The sequence below is a fragment of the Octopus sinensis genome, linkage group LG1, assembly GCF_006345805.1.
Source record: "Octopus sinensis linkage group LG1, ASM634580v1, whole genome shotgun sequence".
In the NCBI taxonomy this organism is placed as follows: domain Eukaryota; kingdom Metazoa; phylum Mollusca; class Cephalopoda; order Octopoda; family Octopodidae; genus Octopus; species Octopus sinensis.
This window is the reverse complement of record NC_042997.1, coordinates 110753462-110778388: the sequence shown is the minus strand read 5'-3', so window position 1 is coordinate 110778388 and position 24927 is coordinate 110753462. Positions and strand designations below refer to the sequence as shown.

The window sequence follows — 24927 nt, the reverse complement described above, 5'->3', positions numbered from 1 at the left end:
TCCAAAGGTGATCTCAGGCAGGTTGGTATTAAAAGCATTAAGCCATTAAATACGTATCTGTCTGAGTCCACCTTGGCTTCTATCATTTAAAATCTTCCATTTTGAAGTGTCCATAAATTACAAACCTTAATCTTATGCCACAGAACCTCCCAAACCTAGACACCAATATTTAAGTATTGTCTAAGCCTAATTAGGTTACATATGAAGAAAACCCAACAATACCAAAATAAGCAATCATAAACTATGAATCTACAAACATTTTCCATTTTACAAGAAGGAAGGACAACTCAGGATAACGAAATTGAGATAAGAAATTCACAATCAAGCGTAACATATGTGCATTCCCATCCTCAGCTGCCTAACAGATATCACTATGTTTTTGACACCTGGGCAGTATCATTCAATCTTACGTAAGAACTTTTGTGAAGTTTAGTTTTAAAAAACCCAGCTTAATTACAAACAAAATTCTTGATTACTTTCGAAATTCATTAAAAATAAAAGCAGTGTATTTCATTAGGAATATTTTCAACAAAAAAAAGTTAATATTAAGTGATAGAAACAATTCTAGGGTTTTTTTAAATAAATGATTTTTGTGCTTGGTTTATCAGCTTGCCCTGCTTTTCACTCTGGAATGGTAACAGATTGTCTTTGAATATAAAAGAAAATATACCAGTATATTTCTTTGTTAATACTAACTAATTAACTAAAATAAGGAATAAACTAGTTAACAAAGAGTAGGCTAAGTGATTTTAACCCAAAGTTGTGCCGTCAACTGCTGTAGGGAAGGATATATGTTTCATATTGACTAATTCAAAATCAGTTAAAATTCCAGTTGCAGTTTTTTGATTACATTTTCAATCAAGAAAAAAAAAAAGTAAAAGAATACCAATTCTTAGATACTTTCTATCATTTCAAAAATATACAATTTTATAAACAAAAACTAATTTGAAACTAAATCAAAACCTATTTGTAAAACCCAGTAATATTCTAAATACCGATATATCTTAATAAGATATATTAAATCTATTCAAAGTTCTTTGAAACTTTATTGAAAATTAGTTTTAAATTTGGGAAAAATATTGGGAGACAAAAGAATGAAAATATTTGAGAATATTTTATGAATCCAAAAGAACTGATGGCAAAATCTACGGCTAAATTCAATCTACCGAAATGCAATCTATTGAACTAACAACTTGTGGTTCTTTCAGACAGCGTTCACATTATTACAAGAATCTTGGTAGGACTGATTCCAAGATTTTTAAAGAGGGAAAAAAATACAATAACCAGATAAAAATAATGAAACAATATGATACCATTGGACAAAAACAAATAATAATAATAATAATAATGGTTTCAAATTTTGGCAAAAGGCCAGCAATTTTGAGGGAAGTAATGTGGGAAAGTCGATTACATCGACCCCCAGTATTTGACTGGTACTTGATTTTATCAACTCTGAAAGGATGAAAGGCTAAGTTGACTTTGGTGGAATTTGAACTCGGAACTCAGAGCTGGAAGAAATGCCACTAAGCATTTTTACCAACACTAAAGATTCTGCAAGTTCACCACATTAACAATAATAATAATAATTATTATTATTTCTATTCTAGGCACAAGGCCTGAAATTTGAGGGGAGGGGACAAGTCGATTACATCGACCCCAGTGTTTTACTGGTACTTAATTTATCGACCTTGGTGGAATTTGAACCTAAAAAGTAGCAATGGGCGAAATACTGCTAAGCATTTCGTCCAGCGTGCTAACGATTCTGCCAGCTCACTGCCTTTAATAATAATAATAAGAAGAAGAAATAGCAGTAAATGAAATGAACAATTAATGAAAATACCCAAATAATTTTTTCAAGAGTTAATTAAAAGAAAAAAAAACAAACAAAAAATCCCCAAAAAACAAAGAAATTAGTTTCAATCTAGAACTTTCTTTTTTCTTCTATTAGCTGTTCAAGTCGATAGAAATAATTCAAGTGAATATTTGACTAAACTAAACCAGAAAAGTTGTTACAAATACATCAAAAGACAACTTGGACCAGCATCGAGACAACAACAATAACAAAAACAACAGCCCAGTAATACCAAAAGGAAGTGTGTGGGGAGTGGTGGCTGTGGGAGTGGTGGTGGTGGTCATGGCATTCTTCTGTTTTATTATGGAACAGCAGTAGCAACAGTATTTAGGTGTTTGGAAAACAAGCTGGAAATAAGGTGGCTTAAAATGGTAAACACTTTTGTCTCTGCATGATGGTTCTTGTGTCTTTGGCCTGCAAAAAAAGACAAAATGTTATTTAACATGTTCTGTTTAGTAACAAGACATTCTATGATAAGTTCTGTTTAGTTATTATATTTGGAAAGAGTCATATGAAATGTATGGAGAGAATGTAGAAATGGAACCACAATCCATACAGGAGAGACATAGTGTAGCATATGTGAATGAATTGCAGAGCATAAGTATGAGTGCAATAAAAGGAAACAACCATGTCATACAGAAACACAATGGTTCAACAAAAAAGTGCTGAAGTAAAAATTCAACACCCAAATGACCAATTTATATTTGTCCAGTTTGTTTTCCTACTTGTCCCCATTGTGATGACCTTTACTTTTCTTTTTTACCCTCAACAAGTTAGGTTCTTTTCAGCATGATCCATCAATAAATCAAAGAAGGATAAAGATTCCATAACCTTCGGACAGCACCTAGAAAAATTCCTCTAAGAAATACGAGATAAGTCACCAACACCTGAATTCAGCCAACAACAACTCCCTGCTTAAGCTGGCGATAATAACTTCAACCAGGTGTTGCTATAACGTTAAACACTGCCAGAGCAAGGCTGACTGAAATTTAAGTATTAATGTAGTTGAGAGCTTTTATTCAATAATCACCCATTTTTGTTCTACTAACCTACTTGGTTGTAGCTCATAGAAGTAGTAGAGTAACGCCATTGGTAGACTCAGATATTACAACTGAAATTAAATCATTTATTTTGACACAAGACACATAATATTTTGTGTCAAAACATTTAAATTGGGATTACTGTTTAGACGAATATTCCTTATTTGCTCAAATTAAAAAGTTTTCATGTAAGCGTCATCTTCAGTTTAGATAAAATGCTTTTGACAGGAAATATCAAAGTCTATATTTGAAATTGCTAAAATGACAAACTTTGAAATATGAAAACAATAGGGATTCAAACAAATGCTAAATGTCAGAAAGTGTTTTTCACTGTTTTGCGAAAATAGCAAACATTTATGACATAAAAAAGGTTCATGCTACACTGGTCATTGAGGTGAAGCTTGAATAAAAGACATTCACAAAACTTCCATAAATTACTACAAAAGATGAAAACACAACAACAAAACCTAACAAAAAGTACAACAACAATGTATTGAATAAATAAATATGTGGCTGTGTGGTAAGTAGCTTGCTTATGAACCACATGGTTCTGGGTTCAGTCCCACTGTGTGGCACCTTGGGCAAGTGTCTTCTACTATAGCCTCAGGCCAACCAAATCTTTGTGAGTGGATTTGGTAGAGGGAAACTGAAAGAAGCCCGTCGTATATATGTATGTGTGTGTGTGTGTGTGTGTGTGTGTGTGTTTGTCCCCCCAACATCGCTTGACAACCGATGCTGGTGTGTTTGCGTCCCTGTAAATTAGTGGTTTGGCAAAAGAGGCCGATAGAATAAGTATTAGGCTTACAAAGAATAAGTCCTGGGGTCGATTTGCTCGACTAAAGGCGGTGCTCCAGTATGGCCACAGTCAAATGATTGAAACAAATAAAAGAGATATCCTTAATGTTGAGGATTGATCGTTTTGCATTTTTTTTGGTAACATTCTATCTGGCCCCTCCCCCACCAACTTCACAAATATGTGTGTGATTTAAATGAGTTATTCAGCAGGTAAATCTGAAATCTTCAATTTTTATCTGGAGTGTCAGAGAATAGAAAGTTCCAAATTATTAAATAGAAAATCCAGCAAAGCCAATTTGATGAAGAATTAAAAATGATATCACAATACTTTATAGACAAGTGTATTAGTGTGTATGAGTATGTGTGTGTGTAATAGTTACACACATACACACCAAACTATACACATACACACCACACCAGACAACAGATATGCCACACACAGGCATTCCTTCGGAGATGGTATCACAAAACTGAAATGAAAATTTCTGTAAAAAATTATTTCTTTAATCTCACATATACATGCACATAAACGCATATGTGCATACATACACAAAAAAAAAAACATAAGCGGTTCGTGAAAACAGAAGACGTGCATTTGTATGTGTGCGGGTGTGTGTTTCACTCTTCAACTTGCTCGTGGACATGAAAGACAATTGGTGTGTGTGTGCGTGTGTGTCCATGTAGGCATGTTTCACTCTTCCCACATGTTCATCACACCTACATTACACCTCCCTCCAAATTGGACACAGACGAAGACAACAGCAACGTTCTTACCATTAATTTTCAAATCTTTTATTCATTCTGCATTTTCTGCAGCTTCTTCAGTTTTCTCAGCCGGTTCTTCAGGTTTGGCTTCTTTTGACTAAAATTTCAAATATATTAGAAAATTTAATTATACACAGACCATAAATAATAGCAATGATAATAATAATAATAATAATAATAATGATAATAATAATAATAATGATAATAATAATCATGTTAATAATAATAATAATGTTAATAATAATAATGTTAATAATAATAATAATGATAATAATAATGATAATATAATAATAATGATGTTAATAATAATAATAATAATGATAATAATAATGATGTTAATAATAATAATAATAGTGATAATAATAATGATGTTAATAATAATAATGATGTTAATAATAATAATAATAATGATGATGATGTTAATAATAATAATAATAATAACAACAATAAGAGCACTCAGAGAGTGTAAACCTCCGCCAAGGCAACACCAATGTCCTCTCAATGATTAGCCACAGATGATTTTTAAAATGAGAATATCTGAAATAAACTCAACTGCTCTTAAAAATTAAGTAAAAAAAACTGGAAAAATAATTCAGAATCCTTGTTTGGTACTGGATTGATCGCAAAATCTAATCAATTCGTGCTAGTCATGAGGCCAAACATTCCTGAAAGTTTCATCCAAATCCATCCAGTGGTTCTTGAGATATCTTGTCCATGGACAAACAAACAAACAGATGTAACTGAAAACAATACCTCTGCCTTCGCTAAGGCGGAAGTAATAACAACCCATGAATAGACAAGAAGGAAGGTGAAAAGATAGATAGATAGATACAACCTCCTTAAATTCTTCCTGTACCCTTATTTTGAGGGGGCGGCATGTTTCGCCTTTGTATAACCTACCACAGCTGCATGGGATGGAGTACACGCAGTCTTTGGTCATATTCTCTTCTATCGGTGGTTTTACCCAAAGGAGATATTTGCGAAGTGTTGTATTACTCTTGAATACTGTCCTAATGTCATATGGGCTGCATAACTTTTATATCTTTTCAGAGAGGCCTTTCACATAGGGTAGACAGACTGTGGACAGTTTATTGGTTTCATCCTATCTTTTCCTCATAATTGGAGTGGAGAGCATGCTTTTGGGGTAGTTGTTGCTTAATAGATCATTATTGAGCTTGATTATTTCTTCGTGGTGTGTATCACGATCACTACTTAGGACAGCAATCCATCAAATGTAAATAATGTAAATAATGTACATAATCCCTCATCTTTTAAATATAGAACTGTAAAATTAAATCGTACGTTTCCTTATTTTTATCCCTTTGTCTTAAAGATACACACAGGAATCAGTGGCCTAGAATCTTTATACTAAAATCTGATGGTTCTTGATGTTCTCAAGGAAGACACAGCAGTGTAGCCATAGTTTAGAACTGTTGGTTCCTCACTGGAATCATAATGGTCCTCCTGGCTGTTGGGATTATATTGTTTCTGGTTAGTTTAAACATGTTGGTCAGCATTTGTAGTTAGAGACACTTTCATCAATGAGATTTCATTAGCAAAAACATTGGCACAAACATTAACTGTGATAGGTGCAGCTATGGCTGCGTGGTCAAGGATTTTGCGTTCCAGCCTTGTGGTTGTGGGTTCAGTCCCACTGCATGGCACCATGGGAAGGTGACTTCTGTTTTAGTTCTGTGACAAAGTTTCGTGAATGGATTTGGGAAGCAGAAACTGAAAGGAGCCCTGTGTGTGTGCGTGTGTGTGTCTGTGTTGTGATTTTGTGTGTGTGTTTGTGTTGTGATTGTATTGTGATTGTTTGTGTGCGTGCGTGTGTTGTGATTGTGTGCGTGCGTGTGTTGTGATTGTGTGCGTGCGTGTGTTGTGATTGTGTGCGTGCGTGTGTTGTGATTGTGTGCGTGCGTGTGTTGTGATTGTGTGCGTGCGTGTGTTGTGATTGTGTGCGTGTGTGTGTTGTGATTGTGTGCGTGTGTGTGTTGTGATTGTGTGCGTGTGTGTGTTGTGATTGTGTGCGTGTGTGTGTTGTGATTGTGTGCGTGTGTGTGTTGTGATTGTGTGCGTGTGTTGTGATTGTGTGCGTGTGTTGTGATTGTGTGCGTGTGTTGTGATTGTGTGCGTGTGTGATTGTGTGCGTGTTGTGATTGTGAGCGTGTTGTGATTGTGTGCGTGTTGTGATTGTGAGCGTGTTGTGATTGTGAGCGTATTGTGTGCGAGTGTGTGTGTGTGTATTTGTGTTGTGATTGTGTGTGTGTGTGTTGTGATTGTGTGTGTGTGTTGTGATTGTGTATGTGTGTGTGTGTGTGTGTATGTATGTGTGTGTGTGTGTATGTATGCGCGGATGATCGTGTGTGTGTATGTGTGTGCATGACTGTGTATGTGTGTTTGGTGTGTGTGTGTGTGCATGGTGTTAAACTTAATATTAACCGGATTGTTTTATGCAGGATCGGTTAGTTTAGTTGTTCCATCGTAAAGTGAAACGTTATTGAAAAAATATTGAGAGTTTGAGAAATATTCAACCCAAAGTGAAAATATAAAAAAATAGAGAAAGGTTTAATTAGTGGAGGGAGATTAATTGGATCGATTAATTAAGACTGTGCTTGTAAAAGGGGAAGTAAATGGTGAAGAAAATGGCGGACCAAATAAAGGTAAGGGAGATAACCCACAACATGCTGAAACGTATTGGTGAACCAGAATGCCGGATTAGAGGAATAGATTATGGAGGGGAGGAGATGAAGGGAATGGGAAGGGGAGAGGAAAGAGGGAAGGGAAAAGAGAGGGGAGAGACAGAAAGGAAAGGAGAGGGGAGAGGGAGAAGGGAATGGGGAGGAGAGAGAGAGAAGGGAAAGGAGAGGAGAGAGGGAGAAGGGAAAGGAGAGGAGAGAGGGAGAAGGGAAAGGAGAGGAGAGAGGGAGAAGGGAAAGGAGAGGAGAGAGGGAGAAGGGAAAGGAGAGGGGAGAGAGAAAAGGAAGAGAGAAGGGAGAGAGGTGTGTGGAGAGGGGGTAGAGGGAGAGAGTGAAAAGAGAGAGGGGAGAAGAGAGAGGAGGTAAAGGATGAAGGATGGAAAGAGGAGAGAGAGGGCGGAGATAAGTTGTGAGGAGGAAGGGAAGAGATGAATGATGTGAAAGAGAGAAGCAAAACAAAAGAAAAAAATCAAAAGTGAAAAGGAAAAAGAACTTACTTCATCGGAACCAGTATCGGGTGGCTAGAAATACAGAGACAAGTGGCACCTATCAATATACATAGAGAGAGAGAGATGTCTGTTCCCCACCTCCCGTATCTCATTATCACTATTCCACCTTCCTTCACAGTCAGCCATCCCCTACTCTCCTCTGCAACCCCTATGTAACATTGATCACCCCCTCACTCCCTTTCTACCCCAGTCTCTACAGTCATCACCTACTCTTTCCAACTTCCCCTTCAACATATATTTATCATTCTTTCAAATTCCGCCGAGGTTGACTTTGCCTTTCATCGTTTTGGAGTTGATAAATTAAGTACCAGTTGCGTACTGGGGATGATCTAATCAACTGGCCCTCTCTCCAAAACTTTTGGACCTTGTGCCTAGAGTAGAAAAGAATTTATTTGTCATTCTGTCAGTGTGGAGACATGACAGAGTGAAAGCACCCTGAGAGAAAAGTTGGGGATAAGAAGCATCAGATGTGGTGTGCAAGAGAGACGACTGCGATGGTATGGTCATGTGTTGTGTATGGATGAGGACAGCTGTGTGAAAAGGTGTCACACTCTAGCAGTTGAGGGAACCTGTGAAAGAGGTGGACCCAGGAAGACCTGGGATGAGGTGGTGAAGCACAACCTTCAAACATTGGGCCTCACCAAGGTAATGACAAGTGATGGAGACCTTTGGAAATATGCTGTGCTTGAGAAAACCCAGCAAGCCAAAGGAGACCATAACCATGGCCTATGCCAGTGCTGTATAACCACCCCATTTAAGAGTACCCTTCAAGCATTGGACAATAAACTATGCTTGTGGAAACCTGTTGAGGCAAGTGAAATCACTGTCGTGGCCGATGAGAGTACCGCCTGATTGGCACCTGTGCCAGTGGAATGTTAAACGCGCTATTTGAGCGTGGTCATTGCCAGTGCTGCCAGACTGGCTCCCGTGCCGGTGGCATGTAAAAAACACTCACTACACTCTCGGAGTGGTTGGTGTTAGGAAGGGCATCCAGCTGTAGAAACTCTGCCAGATCAGATTGGAGCCTGTTGCAGCCTTCTGGCTCACCAGTCCTCAGTCAAACCGTCCAACCCATGCCAGCATGGAAAGCGGATGTTAAACGATGATGATGATGATTCCTAAGGTGGCAAGCTGGCAGAATTGTTAGCACATGAGGCAAAATGCTTAGCAGCATTTTTCAGTTCAGCCAGTCTTTAGGTTCTGAGTTCAAATTCCACCGAGGTCGACTTTACCTATCATCCTTTCGAGGTTGATAAAATAAGTACTGGTTACGTACTGGGGTTGATGTCATTGCCTCAATCCTTCCCTTGAAATTGCTAGCCTTGTGTCAAAACTTGAAACCGCATCACACTCCTCACCCATTCTTGATCCCTAACTATACCTGACTCCCCCAGCCTCTATCATCCCACACTTTATTCTCCTTTCCTCTACTCCCCTCATAACTTACGGGTCCACCCTGATACCTCTTCCCCACTATTTTCATCTCTTCCCAACTCTGTCCTGGTCACCTCCATCCTCTTGTAAAATGTAGGTAACCATGTAGGTAGCTCCTTAACAGCAAGGAACATGGTCTGCTCTGGGCCCCTTTTCTTATATTCTAACTGCTTAACCCTTAAAGTACAGCTGCCCCTGTTGGTTTCTAATTTTAATGAAACCTAGAGAAGAACATTTATTGAAAAATTGTCTAAACAGAATTTTCTAATGAGTGGATGAGCATTAATGGACATTGGGTGGGATGCCAATGACATTGGGGCTGAACATTAATGACACTGGGTCCAGGAGAGATGCCTTCTTTGTTATGGTCAAATGATTTTATGTTGTATATAATGGAAATTGTTAGTGACAAACCTGGGCACCAAACCATTAATCAACAAAATTAACATTTTTGTTAACAATTTAACTTTTAAGTTAACTATGAAAATCATTATTGGACTAATTAACTGCCGTTAAGTCAACTTCCATAACAGATTTTATAGTTTTGGCACTTTTTAAAGGTAGTTTTAGAGCAAAAACAGATTGCATTTTTCTATAATAAAAATTAATGCTAATGGTTTATCGATAACTTCTATTACACTTTTAAAGAATTAACTGAGTAACAGTTATCAAAGTTAATTTCTTGGTTAATGGATCAACAATAACTCTGCGCACCTTTTCAAACTCCATCTGTTTAACACCCGTGGACATGTTTACAAAGTCAGAAAACAGCACAGCTCCCATGACTTTCGGAAACATTTTTTCATGCTTAGAGTTGCTGAAGCATGGAACAAACTGCCGGCATCAGTTGTTAGTTGTCGGAGCACTGCATCCTTCAAAACTTCCATGTTTCCTGAAATTCGCCAACACTACACCTGATTTTCTCCCCTCCATACACACGCAAGCATATATCCGACTCATACACTGTTCACTTCCCAGACATTTGTACATTACTGCAATATGCTTTATATGCACTTTTTGACAAGTTGTGGTGCACCTGAGCACTGTATACAATAATTTCATTATTATTATATATCATTATTAACAGTTAACGAAATTAACTTTGATTAACGGTGCCCACCTTTGGTTAGTTAATGGTACTTGCAGTAAGTGAAGGAAAACCGAAGAATATAAGGAGATCTAGAAAAAGTGGGTTGTTACAAAAAGGAACAGAGAAACAATTCACATGGAGTGTTATATTGCAGTCTTCACATGGAAGCCTTATGCTGCAGCTGCTCCATGGAGCATTATGCTACAGTTTTCACATGGATTATCACATTCCAGCATCAACAATGCTAAAGTAATGATAGATTAGATCTTATGTTTTTGAAGTTTGGAGAAAAGTTTTCTTACCTCAGCACCAGTGTCTTCTTCACTCTTGGCCTGTAAATAATTAAATATATAAAAAAAAAGATGAAACATTTTAAAATTTTAATTTGAAAATTGGTGAAAAATGAAAATGTTTTTAATTGAAAATTAGAAAATTTCTGTTGGAACTGAATTTAGTTATTTAGAATCTGAATAAAGTTGTTATATAAAGAATCTTCTTTGGTTAGTTATGGGATTTTAATTATAAACATCTAATTAGTAAGTGTAAGACAATCATTGTAAAATATTAATTAATATATGTGAGACAACCATGTTAAAATATAGGTTTCAAATTTTGGCACAAGGCCAGCAATTTCAAAGGAGGCAGTAAGTTGATTACATCAACCCCCAGTACATGACTGGTACTTATTTTATCAACACCAAAAGGATACAAAGTCCACCTTGGCAGAATTTGATCTCAGAATGTAAATATGGATGAAATGCTGGTAAACATTTTGCCCAACCTGCTAACGATTCTGCCGAGTTTTAAATTATCTCATTTAGACTCCTCAGTTTAGGATTGCAGCCCATTCTATATTGCAACAAAATGAAAAGGGCAGCTATAAAATTTTAACTGTGGTCACCAGAAAAGGAATTAATCCCTATGAGAACATGGTTCTATCAATTAGAGCAGCTATAGTGTAACCAAATAACAACAGACTTGAATGTAAGTTTTGTGAATTTTCCTGCAAAAGGTTCTAGAAGTTTTAAATAAATGTTATAAAAGCTGAGAGATAGAACTCTCAAGCAGAACGTCTGATGCTACAAAGAACCAGCCTGAAACTACCCTTAGTTCTGTGATATAAATTCCTTATTTTAAAATGATTTAAATTAAAACCCATCAAAATTTCCTGTTTACATTCTAAGCGCCAGCTTAATAACAACAAAGTTATTTTACTAAGTTCTTAGTTATTTTCAAAATTAAATGGAAAAAAAAAGACAGTGTATTCCAATAGAAATATGGTAACAAAAGGGTTCATTTGTATATCTCTTCATTATTGATTCCATTATTAAAAACCACTGTTTTGTATTTTTCTTCCGAACTTACCACTGTTGTGGCACTGGTCTCAGATGGGGCCTGGAACAAAAATAAAACTCATTGTTATGAGAAGCAACATACCCAAAAATACAAATGGAATTTGATACTATAACACACCTTAAAGACAATTTGATGGAATTTAATTCTAGAAAAACATCAAGAATTACAATAGACAAAGTTTACAAACTTTACACCTAATAAAATATTAAATTATCAATATTCTTATAAAAGGAGAAATGGTAAAGTCCACCATGGCAGAATGTGAACTTAGAACATGAAGAAAGACAAAAAGCGGCGAAGTATTTTATCTGGAATGGTAACGATTTTGCCAGCTTAACACCTTAATAATAATAATAATAATAATAATAATAATTATATGTCAATGAGGAGAGTAGACATGATACCAATAGTAATTGGTGCACTTTGAAGTATCAGCAATCAACTACCAACATGGCTGAAAAAGATTGGTGCAAGCGTGAAGAGAGAACACCTACAAAAATCAGCATTACTTGGAACTAGAAGAATTCTTCACAGAGTTCTTGAAGCATGACCAGTAAACAAGTGTCACCCTCGTCTGCTGGCTGTGGACAGCTAACACTTTCCATCGTGCCCAGCAGTATAAGCTGTGAGATTTCACCACATAATAACAACAACAACAAGTTTATTCTTTATAGTACTTGGGTACACTACAACTAGCCAGAAAAGGGTAAAAGAAGGGGACAGAAAGCAGCAGTAAGGTGGGTGAAAGGAAGACAGTAAGGATAACCAAAAGTGCATGCATGGTATAGAGAACACTGTGGTCAGGATGGGGTACTACATTCTGACGGTACTATGTTCTAAGGTACTATGTCCAAGGGTACTATATTCATTGTATCCACCTCAGAACTTATTGACTGGCAGAAAGGCAAAGTGGGACTGGGGCTGGATTTGAACCAAGAACTTAAAGGTACTTAACCAAATATCACAAGGTATTTTGTTCAGTGTTCTCTAACGACACTGTCCTCCACTAATTAATCCTGATGACTCAAACTGGCCGGGAGTCCACGGCATTCATATCAGCATGACCGTAATCAACTCCATTAACAAACCTCCATTAAATTTTTCTTTTTGAAATGACACAGAAATCATTCTTTCAAATATATTTTAATCACTCTTGGAGTTCATTGCAGGAAGTTTAATTATCCTTATTCAATGTTCTTGTTCTCCATACTGGCATGGGTTGGACAGAATCGAACAAACCAGAGAACTGTGTTGAGCTCCAGTACCTCCTTTGGCTTAGTTTCTATAGCTGGATTCCCTTCCTTACACTGACCACTTTACAGAGTGTGGACTGGGTGCTTTTTATGTGGCACCAGCACTGGTGGGGTCACCAAGTCACTTGCAAGGCAAGACCTCCCTCAGCTGAGAGTAGCTTTGAAAGATGTGGCTTTGAGCCAAATGATGAGCCAAATATCCTACCTGTTTTATGTTCAATGTGGCCAGATCTGGCCTCTCCTACCTACCCTACAATGTCATTCTAAAAATATACTATTACCCACCCATGTCAGTGAAACTGAGTTCTAGAACCGCTGTGTGTCCCACCCAGAATTAAGAAAATGTCTCACATCTCTTGCCCACATTTCCACTTCATGCACTATGCTTACCTCCCACTCCCCAATCCTGTCCTCTTGGCCCTGTGCCACTGTATCATTGCTATCCACTAGCTTCCACTCACACCCTGTCTCACTGTATCACTGCATATGCCTGGTACTTTGCCATCATCTTTATCCTACCGTCTCCCACTCTCCTTCTCCTGCACTTCCCTCAGGTTGGATAACCATGTATTTCCTTTGCAGCAGCACATTTGTTTCTGTCTTCATTCCCGATCTCTCTCTCTCTCTGGCTAGGTAACCTTGTACCTCCTCTACAGCAAAACACATGTTTCTGTCTCTCTGTCTCACTAAAACCTTTCATCATTCGACACAAGACCACTTCCTCCAATGCCCCTTCCCCTCTCAAAAGAGTTTTTTGGTCTTGCAATATACTTGGTGACCCTGTAGTGCAGGTGCCACTTAAAAGCACCCAGTCCACACTATGAAGTGGTTGGTGTTAGGAAGGGCATCCAGCTATAAAAACCTTGCCAAAACTGACCTCACCTGTGCTAGTGTTGCATAAAAAGCACTAAGTCCACTCTGCTGAGTGGTTGCTGTTAGAAAGAGCACCCAGCTGTAAAAATCCTACCAAAGCAGTCACAGAAGTCTGGTGCAGGCTTCTGCCTGGCCAGTTCTTGTCAAACCGTCCCACCTATGCCAGCATGGAAGGAGAACGTTAAACGATGATGATGATAATCCTCATCATCAAAATCTCAAAGCTACAAGATAACGCAGGATTAATTCAAGACAATAGGAATGAGTATTACATTTGATAAACTAATCTGAATGGTAAGGGATTAAAATCTGACAGGGGAAGAGGAACCGTTCAAGAATGAGAAAAAAGAATGTTAGAGATAAAGTGTCAGGGTCCACCGAGAGGCACAACAAGCTGGAGAAAAAGAAGGACAAAGAAATGAGGATGGCTGGGTGGGTGGGTTTGCAGGAGTGTGAAAGGAGAGTGATGGCCTGTTAGATTATAGGGGCAGAAAGTGAATGGTGGACATTGGTGGAGAGATGGTCAGTGGAGTGTTTGAGAGAAGGTTAGAGGTGGTGGGGGTGGAGAGCAGCCATAGGCATAGACATGGCTGTGTGGTAAGAAGTTTGCTTCCCAACCACATGGTTTTGGGTTCAGTCCCACTGTATGGCACCTTGGGGAAGTGTCTTTTATTATATCCTCAAGCTTACCAAAACCTTTTGAGTGGATTTGGTAGACAGAAACTGAAAAAGGCTCATTGTGTGTGTGTGTGTGTGTGTGTGTGTATTTAAGTCCCTGTAACTTACAGTTCAGCAAAAGTGACTGATAGAATAAGAACCAGGCTTTAAAATATATATATATATATATATATATAAGCACTAGAGTCCATCCATTTGACTAAAATTCTTCAAGGCAGTGCTCTAGCATGGCCACAGTCTACTGACTGAAGGATAAGAAACAAGGAGATGATGTGAAGTAGGAGGAAATACGTAAATTTAGAAATTACTCCTCCTTACTTTTGTAAAGACATAAAACAAAACCATTCATCTTAGTAATTCTTAGTAGTTTTAAAACCAATTTCCAATATATTTATTCTCTCTGAACTGGGATGTTGCTGTGATCAAGGCCAGCTCAAGGTACCGGCAACTTGGGTACCATGTATCTGGCACCACCTGCTTTATAGTCTATATTTTCAGTTTTCTCCTTACTCTTTTACTTGTTTCGGTCATTTGAATGTGGCTATGCTGGAGCACTGCCTTTCGTCAAGCAAGTCGACCCAAGAACTTATTCTTTGTAAGCCTAGTACTTATTCTATCGGTCTCTTTTGCCAAACCACTAAGTTACAGGGACGTAAACACTCCAACATCGGTTGTCAAGCGATGTTGGGAGGACAAACACAGACACACAAACATATGCACACACATACATACATATACAGATATACAACGGGCTTCTTTCAGTTTCTGTCTACCAAATCCACTCACAAGGCTTTGGTCAGCCCGAGGCTATAATAGAAGACACTTGCCCAAGGTGCCACATGTGGTTCATAAGCAAGCTACTTACCACACAGCCACTCCTACAAATTTAACAAAAATTATTCTTGTTAGAGCACCGAAGTCCAGTTTGCCCTAGGCACCAGCAACTCTAGGGCCGGCCCTGGTTGTGCTGTTAGCTCATTGATTAAAAAATATTCTTTTCTACACTAGGCACAAGGCCCAAAACCTTTAGGAAAGGGACAGTCGATTAGATCGACCCCAGTATGCAACTGATAATTTATGAACCCCAAAAGAATGAAAGGCAAAGTTGACCTCAGCTGAATTTGAACTCGGAACGTAAAGACAAACGAAATACTGCCAAGCATTTCACCTGGCATGCTAACATTTCTGCCAGCTTGCCGCCTTTTTTTGTTTTTTTTAGAGTTATACCAACCCCTAAAGTGGATGTTACTGTTCTGAAGGTCCCAGTTATCCTATCTAGAGTGAAGACCATGTACTGCAATAGCTTGGGATTCAAGGGACCATGGCTATTTAATACCTTGCCAAAACATCTGAAAGATCTACATGGAATTGGGGTCACCCCTTGCTGTCCAATGTCCCCAATAAAGAAACTCAAAAGAGGGCAGCAATGTTGAACTTCTTTCACCAAAAGACAACCCACATAAGAATTGCCATGAAAAGGAGGTGATAACACTGGTGATGTCCCAGCATGGCCACAGCCTTTGGGTTGAAATGCATAAAAGAATACTAATAAATGAATACTAATAGAGGAATAAACAGAGAAATGCCATCTGTTAGGAATTTATTTCTTAAGGATTGGCTGTGGAGAGAGAGATTAGGTTTAGAGAGAAAAGAAGCGTTAGGGAAGGTTGGTGATGAGAAGATCTGATGGTTGTGTGTTAGAGCAGGTGCTGATGGAGTCCATGTTGATATAAGGTCACTTGGGATTGAAGAAAACCATCTTGAGACAAAAGAAAAACCAACTTATATTTGTAAAGGATTAAAACGATAAAGAGAGAGAGGGAGGGAGAGAGAGAGGGAGGGAGAGAGAGAGAGAGAGAGAGAGAAGTCTTTTGTTAAAGGAGAGCAACAAATATGAAGTTGATTGGTTTGAGTGATATTGATTGTTTACGTATTGATTTAGGGAGAAAGAAAAGTAAGTCCATGGTCATAGAATTTAAAATCTCAGTCAAATATTCTCTAGGCACAAGTGTGGCTGTGTGGTAAGAAGCTTGCTTTCCAACCACATGGTCCCAGGTTCAGTCCCATTGTGTGGCACCTTGGGCAAGGGTATTCTACTATAACCATGGGCCAACCAAAGCTTTGTGAGTGGATTTGGTAGATGGAAACTGGAAGAAGCCCATTGTGTGACGTGTGTTCCCTACCACTGCTTAGTGGTTCAGCAAAAGACACTGATAGAATATGTACTGGTGTTGAATCATTTGACTAAGAATTCTTCAAGGTGATGCCCCAGCATGGCCACAGTTTAGTGATTGAAACAAATAAAAGATAGTCGACCCTCGACAGATTTTATACTTCGTAGACAAGCATACCTCCAACTCATTATACCATGGTTATGGCCAGACTCCTTCTGGAGTAAATCAGGTAGATGGAAACTGTGTGGAAGCCTCTTGTGCGTGTATCTATGTACATGAATCTGTCCTACCACTACTTGATAACTGGTGTTGGTTTGTTTACAGCCCCTATAACTGAGCAGTTTGGCAAAGGGTCTGATAAAACAAATTCCAGACTTAAAATGAGTAGACTTGGCTGCCCAAACTCTTCAAGGTGCTGCCCCAGCGTGGCCACAGTCCAATGACTGAAACAAAAAGGGAATTCAAGAACATTGTAAGATAGATTGAATAGTTTTATCAAATTTTATTTTGGCCGTTCCCAACCACATGGTCCCAGGTTCAGTCCCACTGTGTGGCATGTTGGGCAATTGTCTTCTATTGGGCCAATCAAAGCTTTGTGAGTGGATTTGGTAGATGGAAACTGAAAGAAGCTCGTCATATATATATATTATATATATATATATATATATATATACATATATACACACATACATATATATATACATATATACACACACATATATATATACATATATACACACACATATATATACATATATACACACACGTGTGTGTGTGTGTGTGTGTGTGTGTATGTTTACATCCCCATAACTTAGTGGTTCAGCAAAAGGGACTGATAGAATAAGTAATAGGCTTACAAAGAATAAGTCTTGGGGTCGATTTGTTCAACTAAAGACAGTGCTCCAGCATGGCCAAAGTCAAATGACTGAAACAAGTAAAAGAATAAAAGAACACTTGAGGAATTGTAAACCGAAAGCCAGGAATCGTCATGGAATGTCTGGTGTCAATGTCAGGTCATGGAGAGTATGACTTGGAAACAGGCGAGAGTTGGTGACAGGAAAGGCATCCAGCAGCTGCAGCAGAAAAACTGCTTCAACAAATTCTGTCCGACCCATGCAAGCATAGAAAAATGGAAGTTAAAATGACGATTATGATGATAATATTCCATGCTGGAATGAGTGAAACAGTTTGACAGAATCCGACAGATTCAAGGACTACATTGTTCTCTCAAGTCTGCTTTGGCATGTTTTTTTTTATGACTGGATGCTCTTCCTAATACCAACCACTTTAGAGTAAGGGCCGAGTGCTTTTTCTTTTTTTACATGGCATTAACATTACTGAGGTTGCCAAGTAACCCACAAGACTAAGACCCCTTTTGAGTAAGGCTACAGTAGGGAGAGAGGTAGCTTTATGCTGTGGAATGAGAGTTAAAGTATGAGAGAAGGGGTCAGAACTGAACAGGTTTGTTGCTGTGGAGGAGCTCCATGGCTCCTCTCAATATAGAAGAGAAGGAGGAAGTAACAATGATGAGGGCCAGAAAGGGAGATAAAAATTGTAGTGATGAGGTGCTAGGGTGGACACTGAAAGCGAGTAAAAGTGATTAGGGACGGGGGAGAACGAGGAATGTGGGTGAGTAGAGGTTGGAAGTGTGTAAAGGAGATGGTTAGAAAAAAGGAGCGAGTGAGAGGTGAATATAATGAATAGGGGTTTAAGGATGGTTGGGGAAGAGTAGGTGACAACTGCAAAAATTGGGCAGAAGACATTGTACACTGTTTTAGCAACATCAGGTCACATTGGAATGATAGTATCATTGTGACATCTTTGGGCAGCCGCTGATTACATGCGTGTGTGTATGTGTCTACATATGAGTAGATGTATGCACAAGTGCAGATGCACATATGCTCATGTGCATGTGTGTATGCATGTATGGTATATCTGCATTTATGTGCATGTGCAACTGTATGTCTGCATGTATATGTATGTGGGTATGTAAGTGTAAATACATATGCAGGCACATATATATATATAATAAATAAATAAATAAATGTGCCCTTTTAAAGCCTAGCAAGGCTCATGGCCCTGGTTTCCCAGTTTCCATGGTGTAAGCGTTACCAAGCTGGATGGGATCCCAGTCCATCGCAGTGTTACTCATTTTTGCCAGCTGAGTGGACTGGAGCAACTTGAAATGAAGTGTTTTGTTCAAGAACACAATGCATCGCCAGGTCCAGGAATCGAAACCACAATCTTACGATCATGATGATGACACCCTAACCACTAAGCCACGTGCCTCCACTATGTATATATATAAGTATGTTAAGTATATGATTTCACTTATAACACAAAGTTCAACAAATTCAATCATATTTTTCGTAACTGGAGGAGATTTGATGTTAAAATGGATTGAATTATTTTTTATTCAATTCGCTAGACGATCGTTTTGTATAGAAAGACAATAAGTTCATTTTAAGAATCTGAGTTGTCAAAGAATACCCCTCTGTAGCAGAATAAGAAAAAATAAGAACTTAATAAAGAAAAAGGTAGACTTAAGAATTACATGGGTCTGGTGTTCTTGCTAATTTTTCATGTGTAATTGTTCTAGGAGTCATGTCTGTTTAGTCGTGTTTTAAACAGACATGACTCCTAGAACAATTGCACATGAAAAATTAGCAAGAACACCAGACCCATGTAATTCTTAAGTCTACCTTTTTCTTTATAAAGTTCTTATTTAGTCTTATTGTACTCTTTGACAACTCAGATTCTTAAAATGAATTTATTGTCTTTCTGTATGAAACGATCGTCTAGTGAATTGAATAAAAAATAATTCAATCCATATTAACATCTAATCTCCTCCATTTATGAAAAATATGATTGGATTTGTTGAATTTTGTGTTGTAACTTAAATCATATACTTAACATACTTATATAACCTTTCATATCTCAGCCATTTTACACCAGTAAAATCAAAGTATGAAGAATCAACATTAGAAATCATCTGGAAACTACTCCAATTAAAGGACGAACCCACATTCAACCCTTTTTTTTATAATATATATATATATAAATGCATGCATATATATATTTGAGGGGTGCTGTAAAGTTCCAAACTTTGGGTAAAAGAAATTACAGGAGGATCTGTTAATTATGATTTTATTCAACATATTCCCCTCTCAGATACAAACACTTATTGCAGCGATCATTCAGCTTTTCCAAGCCCTGTAAAAGAACTCAGAAGATTGCACCTCCGACCAGGTCTTTTGCAATGCCCTTAAAACCAGGAACTTTTCAGCAGCCCCTCACATCTGTATGCACATGTATATGCATATATCTATGTATAAATGTATTTATGTATGACTGATGTATGCAATGCATATATAAGTGTGTGTGTGTGTGTAGGTGGGTGTGCAAGGGTGGGTGTGTCCCGCTATGTATTGCAGCAAGAAAAACTTACTTTCACTTCCTCAGCAGCCTGGGATTTTCCCTATTAAAAAAGAAAAATAAGCAACAAAGGCACAAATAAAGCAAACAAACAAAAAAGTTTATGTTGGAATTTATTTTTTGAGCAACTTAAAATTTAAAAATATCCGAACCAATAAAGTAATTAAAGAACTTTGCTAATTACGTTATTTTGAAAAGTATATTCCTTTAACCCTTTAGCATTGAAACTGACCATTCCTGGCCAAAATATTCTCCCTGTCTTAGGTTCAAGCCAACCAGATCTGACCTATCATACCTATCCTGTAATGTCATTCAAAAAATGGCTCAGTACGAGCATTGGGCTCACAATCATGAGTTAGTGAGTTCGAATCCTAGACTGTCGAATGGTTTGACAAGAGCAGACAGGCTAGAGGGCGCCACCAGGCTCCAATGCCAACCATTTTACAGAATGTATTGGCTGCTTTTTACATAAATATATAAAAGGAAGTGAAACAGAAATGTATGCAATGAGCTTTTCAGTTTCCACTTACGAAATCCTTTCACAAGGCTTTGGTCAGGTTAGGGTCAAAGTAGAAGACTCATGACCAAGTTGTTGCATTGTGGGAATGATCTTAAAACCATGTGGTTGGGAAGCAAACTTCTTAGCTACACCTGCTTTTAAAACATGGGTTAGAGACTATTTTCGAAAAGATCTTAGAAAGTTTTTCTTTGAATCTTCAGTAATTATACGTATTTTGCTATTTTGCAGAACTATCAACAAAAAAGACTTAAATAACAGTATAAAGAAAAAATTATATTTCGTAAGATAATGAGGTTATAATTAATTAAACAATTTTAAAATAACTAAAACAAAACAAAACAGAACCAAAATAAAAAAAAACTGTAAGTGAATCCTAACAATTTAAATAAAAATATTCCAACAGATTTTTAAAAACTCTTTTACAAATTTAGACATTACTGTCTTGGAGATTCTATGCCATATCTGTTCTGTTTACCACTTTCTTTATATCAAGAAATCTGATTCTATTTTCATTATTCTCATCCTCATCATTTAATGTCTGCTTTCCATTCTGGCATGGGTTGGGCAGTTTGACTGAAAACTGGTAAGCCAGTGAGGCTGCACCAGATTCCAATCTGATTTGGCATGGTTTTCTACGGCTGGATGCTCTTCCTAATGCCAACCACTCCCAGAATGTAGTGGGTGTGTTTTACATGCCACCAGCACAGGTGCCAATGACCTAACGCCAGCATCAGCCCTGATTACGGTCTCACTTGGCTTGTCAGGTCTACACAAGCATGGTATATTACCAAAGGTTTCGGTCACCTGTCAGTGCCTCCATGAGGCCCAATGCTCAAACAGTGCTTTTTACGTGCCACTGGCACAGGTGCCAGTCAGACAGCACTGGCATCAGCTATGACTATTCAAAAAAAGCTTTGAACACATGGAACCAAAAGACTAGCTTTTGAAATGCCATGGAATATGGACAGGGGCTTTTTTTTAAACCCCTCTTTATTTTGTTCTTACGGAATTCTTACCTTTGGCTCAACAGTCGGGTCTAAAATAATTTTACCAATATTTTTGCGGTCATGAAGTCGTTGCATTGCTTCTGCAATCTGTTTGGGAATAAAAAAGAAAAAAAACACTTTGGTAAAAACTGAATGAGAAAAATCCAAGAAAACAAAGGAGTGGAAAAATAAACAAGTAAAACATACATTGGAAATCAAGAATTTGTTTAGATTCTATTCTATAATTTCATCTTTATCTTTTACTTGTTTCGTGAGACCACGCTGGAGCATCATTTTGAATTTTTATCCAAATTAATTGACCTCAGAACTTATTTCATTTCGCTAAGCCTGGTACTTATTCTGTTGGTCTTTTTTGTGGCACAAACACACACATATATATATATATATATAAAACAAAGTAAAGTTGTAAGGTACTGCATAAGTGAAAATATATATGAAAGACGGCTTGAAAATGCAAAGGTCTTTTAGAGATGTTTATTGACTTGACCGGTTTCACTTTTTTAGAAAGAGATTGTCAAAAGTAAAATGTAAAGCTTTGTATAAGCTTTGTTGTGTTAAGTACTGATTGTCACAAAATATTAGAATACATATATATATATTCTTTAATAATAATAATAAAATGTTAAAATGAATTTACAAGAAATTATTTAAGAAATTAATCAGAACGGGACTCCAAAATGTAGAGTTCAATAAAAATCATACCCACATATTTACACACATACACACAAATGCATACCCAGTACCAACATGCACAGAACATACATGCACACACAGACGCACCACTTGGATAAACCCAACACACACACACACACACAGGAACAAATACTTGTGCACACACAACACCCTGACAAATACTAATCACACACATACACCACCAGGACAATTATAACAACACATACATACTCAGATAGAAATGCACGCATGCACACACACTCATGTACACACACAACATCCCCACCAACGCAAAACACACATACACACACAGATGCACACATACACACGAACAAACATACAAAAACATGCACACACACACAACACCCTGACAAATACTAATCACACATACACACACACACACACGCACAAACGTGCACACATATACTCACAACATCCTACCACATATAAAACACAAGCACATGTACACACACACACACTCATACCATTCTGACCTCTCAGACCAGTCCCAAAAACCACTGAACCATGACAGACTAGCCCAGAAACAAAAAAATCCCTTTAATTTTGCATTGCTCTGCCTTCCCCCTCCAACCAACTTCCCACACTGTCCCTTAAGATAGCAAACATTCCTTAGCTACACACAAGAGAAAATGTCAGAAAGACAGGTCAGTTATTATTCTTCTACAGTGCGTTGGGAAAGTGTCTTCTACAGCTTCAGACCAGCCAAAGAAAGCTGTTGTATATATGTGTGTATGTCCTCCTCCACCCCTTGACACCTGGTGTTGGTTTATTTACGTCCCCATGACTTGGTAGTTTCGTGAAAGAAACCAATAGAACAAGCACCAAATTAAGAAAAAAAAAGAAAAAGAAAAGAAGTTTGGGGTGGGGTTTGGGTGTGAATGCATTTGATTAAAAATCCTTCAAGGCAGTGCTCCAGCATGCCCACAGCCTCACAACTGAAAGAAGCAAAAGATAATTTCTTTTTTTTTATTTGAAATATTAATTAAAAGAAAGGCAGGATGTTTCAGCAGGAATATGGTGGGAAAAGGGTTCAAAGAGTGACAGGAACTTACATCTTCAAAACAAGCAACTTGGTCAATGACTGGTTTAATGACTCCATCCGTGTACAACTTGAACAGTTTTTCCATTTGGCTTTGAATATAAGCATGTTGGTTGTCACGAAACAATAGCTGGCGCAGCTGGAACCCTGCAAGGAACTTGTTGTCGTCGTACAACTTCAGGGGACTAATTTTATCAACTTGCCACCACTGAAATAAGAGAAGAAATAGAAAAAATAGGAGACAAAAACAGATCAAAACTTGTTAAAATTGTAAGAAGCTATCAACATATATTTTTATGTATTATCATTATCAGCTTTCTGCCCCCCCCCGCCACACTCACTCTCATATATATATTACTTATTATATCATTTACTTATATCATATTTATCATTCATTTTATACTTTTTGAGATCTAGTTATAAGTTATATATTTAAAATATATATATATATATATATATATTATTTGTTATTTATGTATTGGTTTATGTCTATCACTGAGTAGCATAATAGTGGTTTTATCTCTAATTTATATTTTATATATATATATATTAAATAATACGTGTATCATGTTTAATGTATTAATACTAATATTTTTAAAGTTCCTTATAACCTCTGACGAGGCCTATGGTTATATATATATGTACCCTATTTTTAAATGCCTACAACCTCAGTATGTTGACACCTATAGGCAATGAAAATAAAATTAACTACTTTTAGCCATAGGTTGAAACAGCTGTAAGAAGTGATTTTAATGATTTCAATAATTTATATTATGACTTTTATAATTTGTATTCTTATCTTATATGTATTGAATTATAAGATATATGTATGCTATTGGGGTTCTCATTTTGTTAAATGAATAAATAATCCAACATTATAATATTCGAAAGTTGAAGAACAAACTAAATTTGTTTCTCCATTTTCTTATTTTTATTATATATATATATATATATATATATATATAAAGGAAAATGGAGATTGGGGTGTTAATAATTGTTTATTATTAACAGCAAATTAATCATCATCCCTTACAGCTGTTTCAGTTAATACTCAGTAAATGTTAAGTAAATATTAAATTTATATGATCATTCATCATCATCGTTTAACGTCTGCTTTCGATGCTGGCATGTGTTGGACGGTTCGACGGGTGTCTGGGAAGCCAGGAGGCTGCACCAGGCTCCAGTCTGATCTGGCAGTATCTCTACAGCTGGATGCCCTTCCTAATGCCAACCACTCTGAGAGTGTAGTGGGTGCTTTTTACGTGCCACCAGCACAGAGGTCAGAGGAGGCTGGCAATGACCATGATCAGTTGGTGCTTTTTACATGCCACCGCCACAGAAGCCAGAAATTTATACGATCATTGTATGATCATTCTATTTTCACTTTTATGCTATGCTTTCAAGAAGATTCTCATAATTTGGAACTGACATAGCTTTTAGAAGATGTCCAAAGGAAATAGAGGCACAACGGTGACAACCAAGTCTATAATAGGTATTACAGAAGTATTTCTCCTTCTCCTTACGTCTCTCTCTTCTTATTCAATATGCTTGCCCCACATTCATACACTCTATCCAACCACACATAACTCTTTCTTTTTCTCTCATCATTCTCCTGTCTACTGTATCATTATTACTATTCTGCTGTTCTTTCCTACCAACTTTTTGCAGTGTCAGTCACCTTCTCTTCTCTATGCCAAACAACTCCTGTCATATTG

General features: G+C 37.4%; 1 protein-coding gene across 4 annotated transcripts in view; it reads right to left on the bottom strand.

The window, feature by feature from the left end:
* Positions 1-2135: 2135 nt before the first annotated feature.
* LOC115218403 (synaptic vesicle membrane protein VAT-1 homolog-like) overlaps positions 2136-24927 on the bottom strand; it is a 113917-nt gene continuing 91125 nt past the window's right edge. The window contains exons 7-14 of one of the 4 annotated variants that reach the window (XM_029788196.2): positions 23226-23420; positions 21490-21567; positions 19967-19996; positions 11550-11579; positions 10487-10516; positions 7649-7672; positions 4462-4549; positions 2136-2266 (exon numbers count right to left, since the gene is read on the bottom strand). In XM_029788196.2, coding sequence (XP_029644056.1) covers positions 4484-4549; positions 7649-7672; positions 10487-10516; positions 11550-11579; positions 19967-19996; positions 21490-21567; positions 23226-23420 — 453 coding nt within the window. In that variant the 3' untranslated portion in view covers positions 2136-2266; positions 4462-4483. The remainder of the gene's footprint in view (positions 2267-4461; positions 4550-7648; positions 7673-10486; positions 10517-11549; positions 11580-19966; positions 19997-21489; positions 21568-23225; positions 23421-24927) is intronic. The other 3 variants (XM_029788205.2, XM_029788214.2, XM_029788222.2) reach the window with 3 other exon arrangements.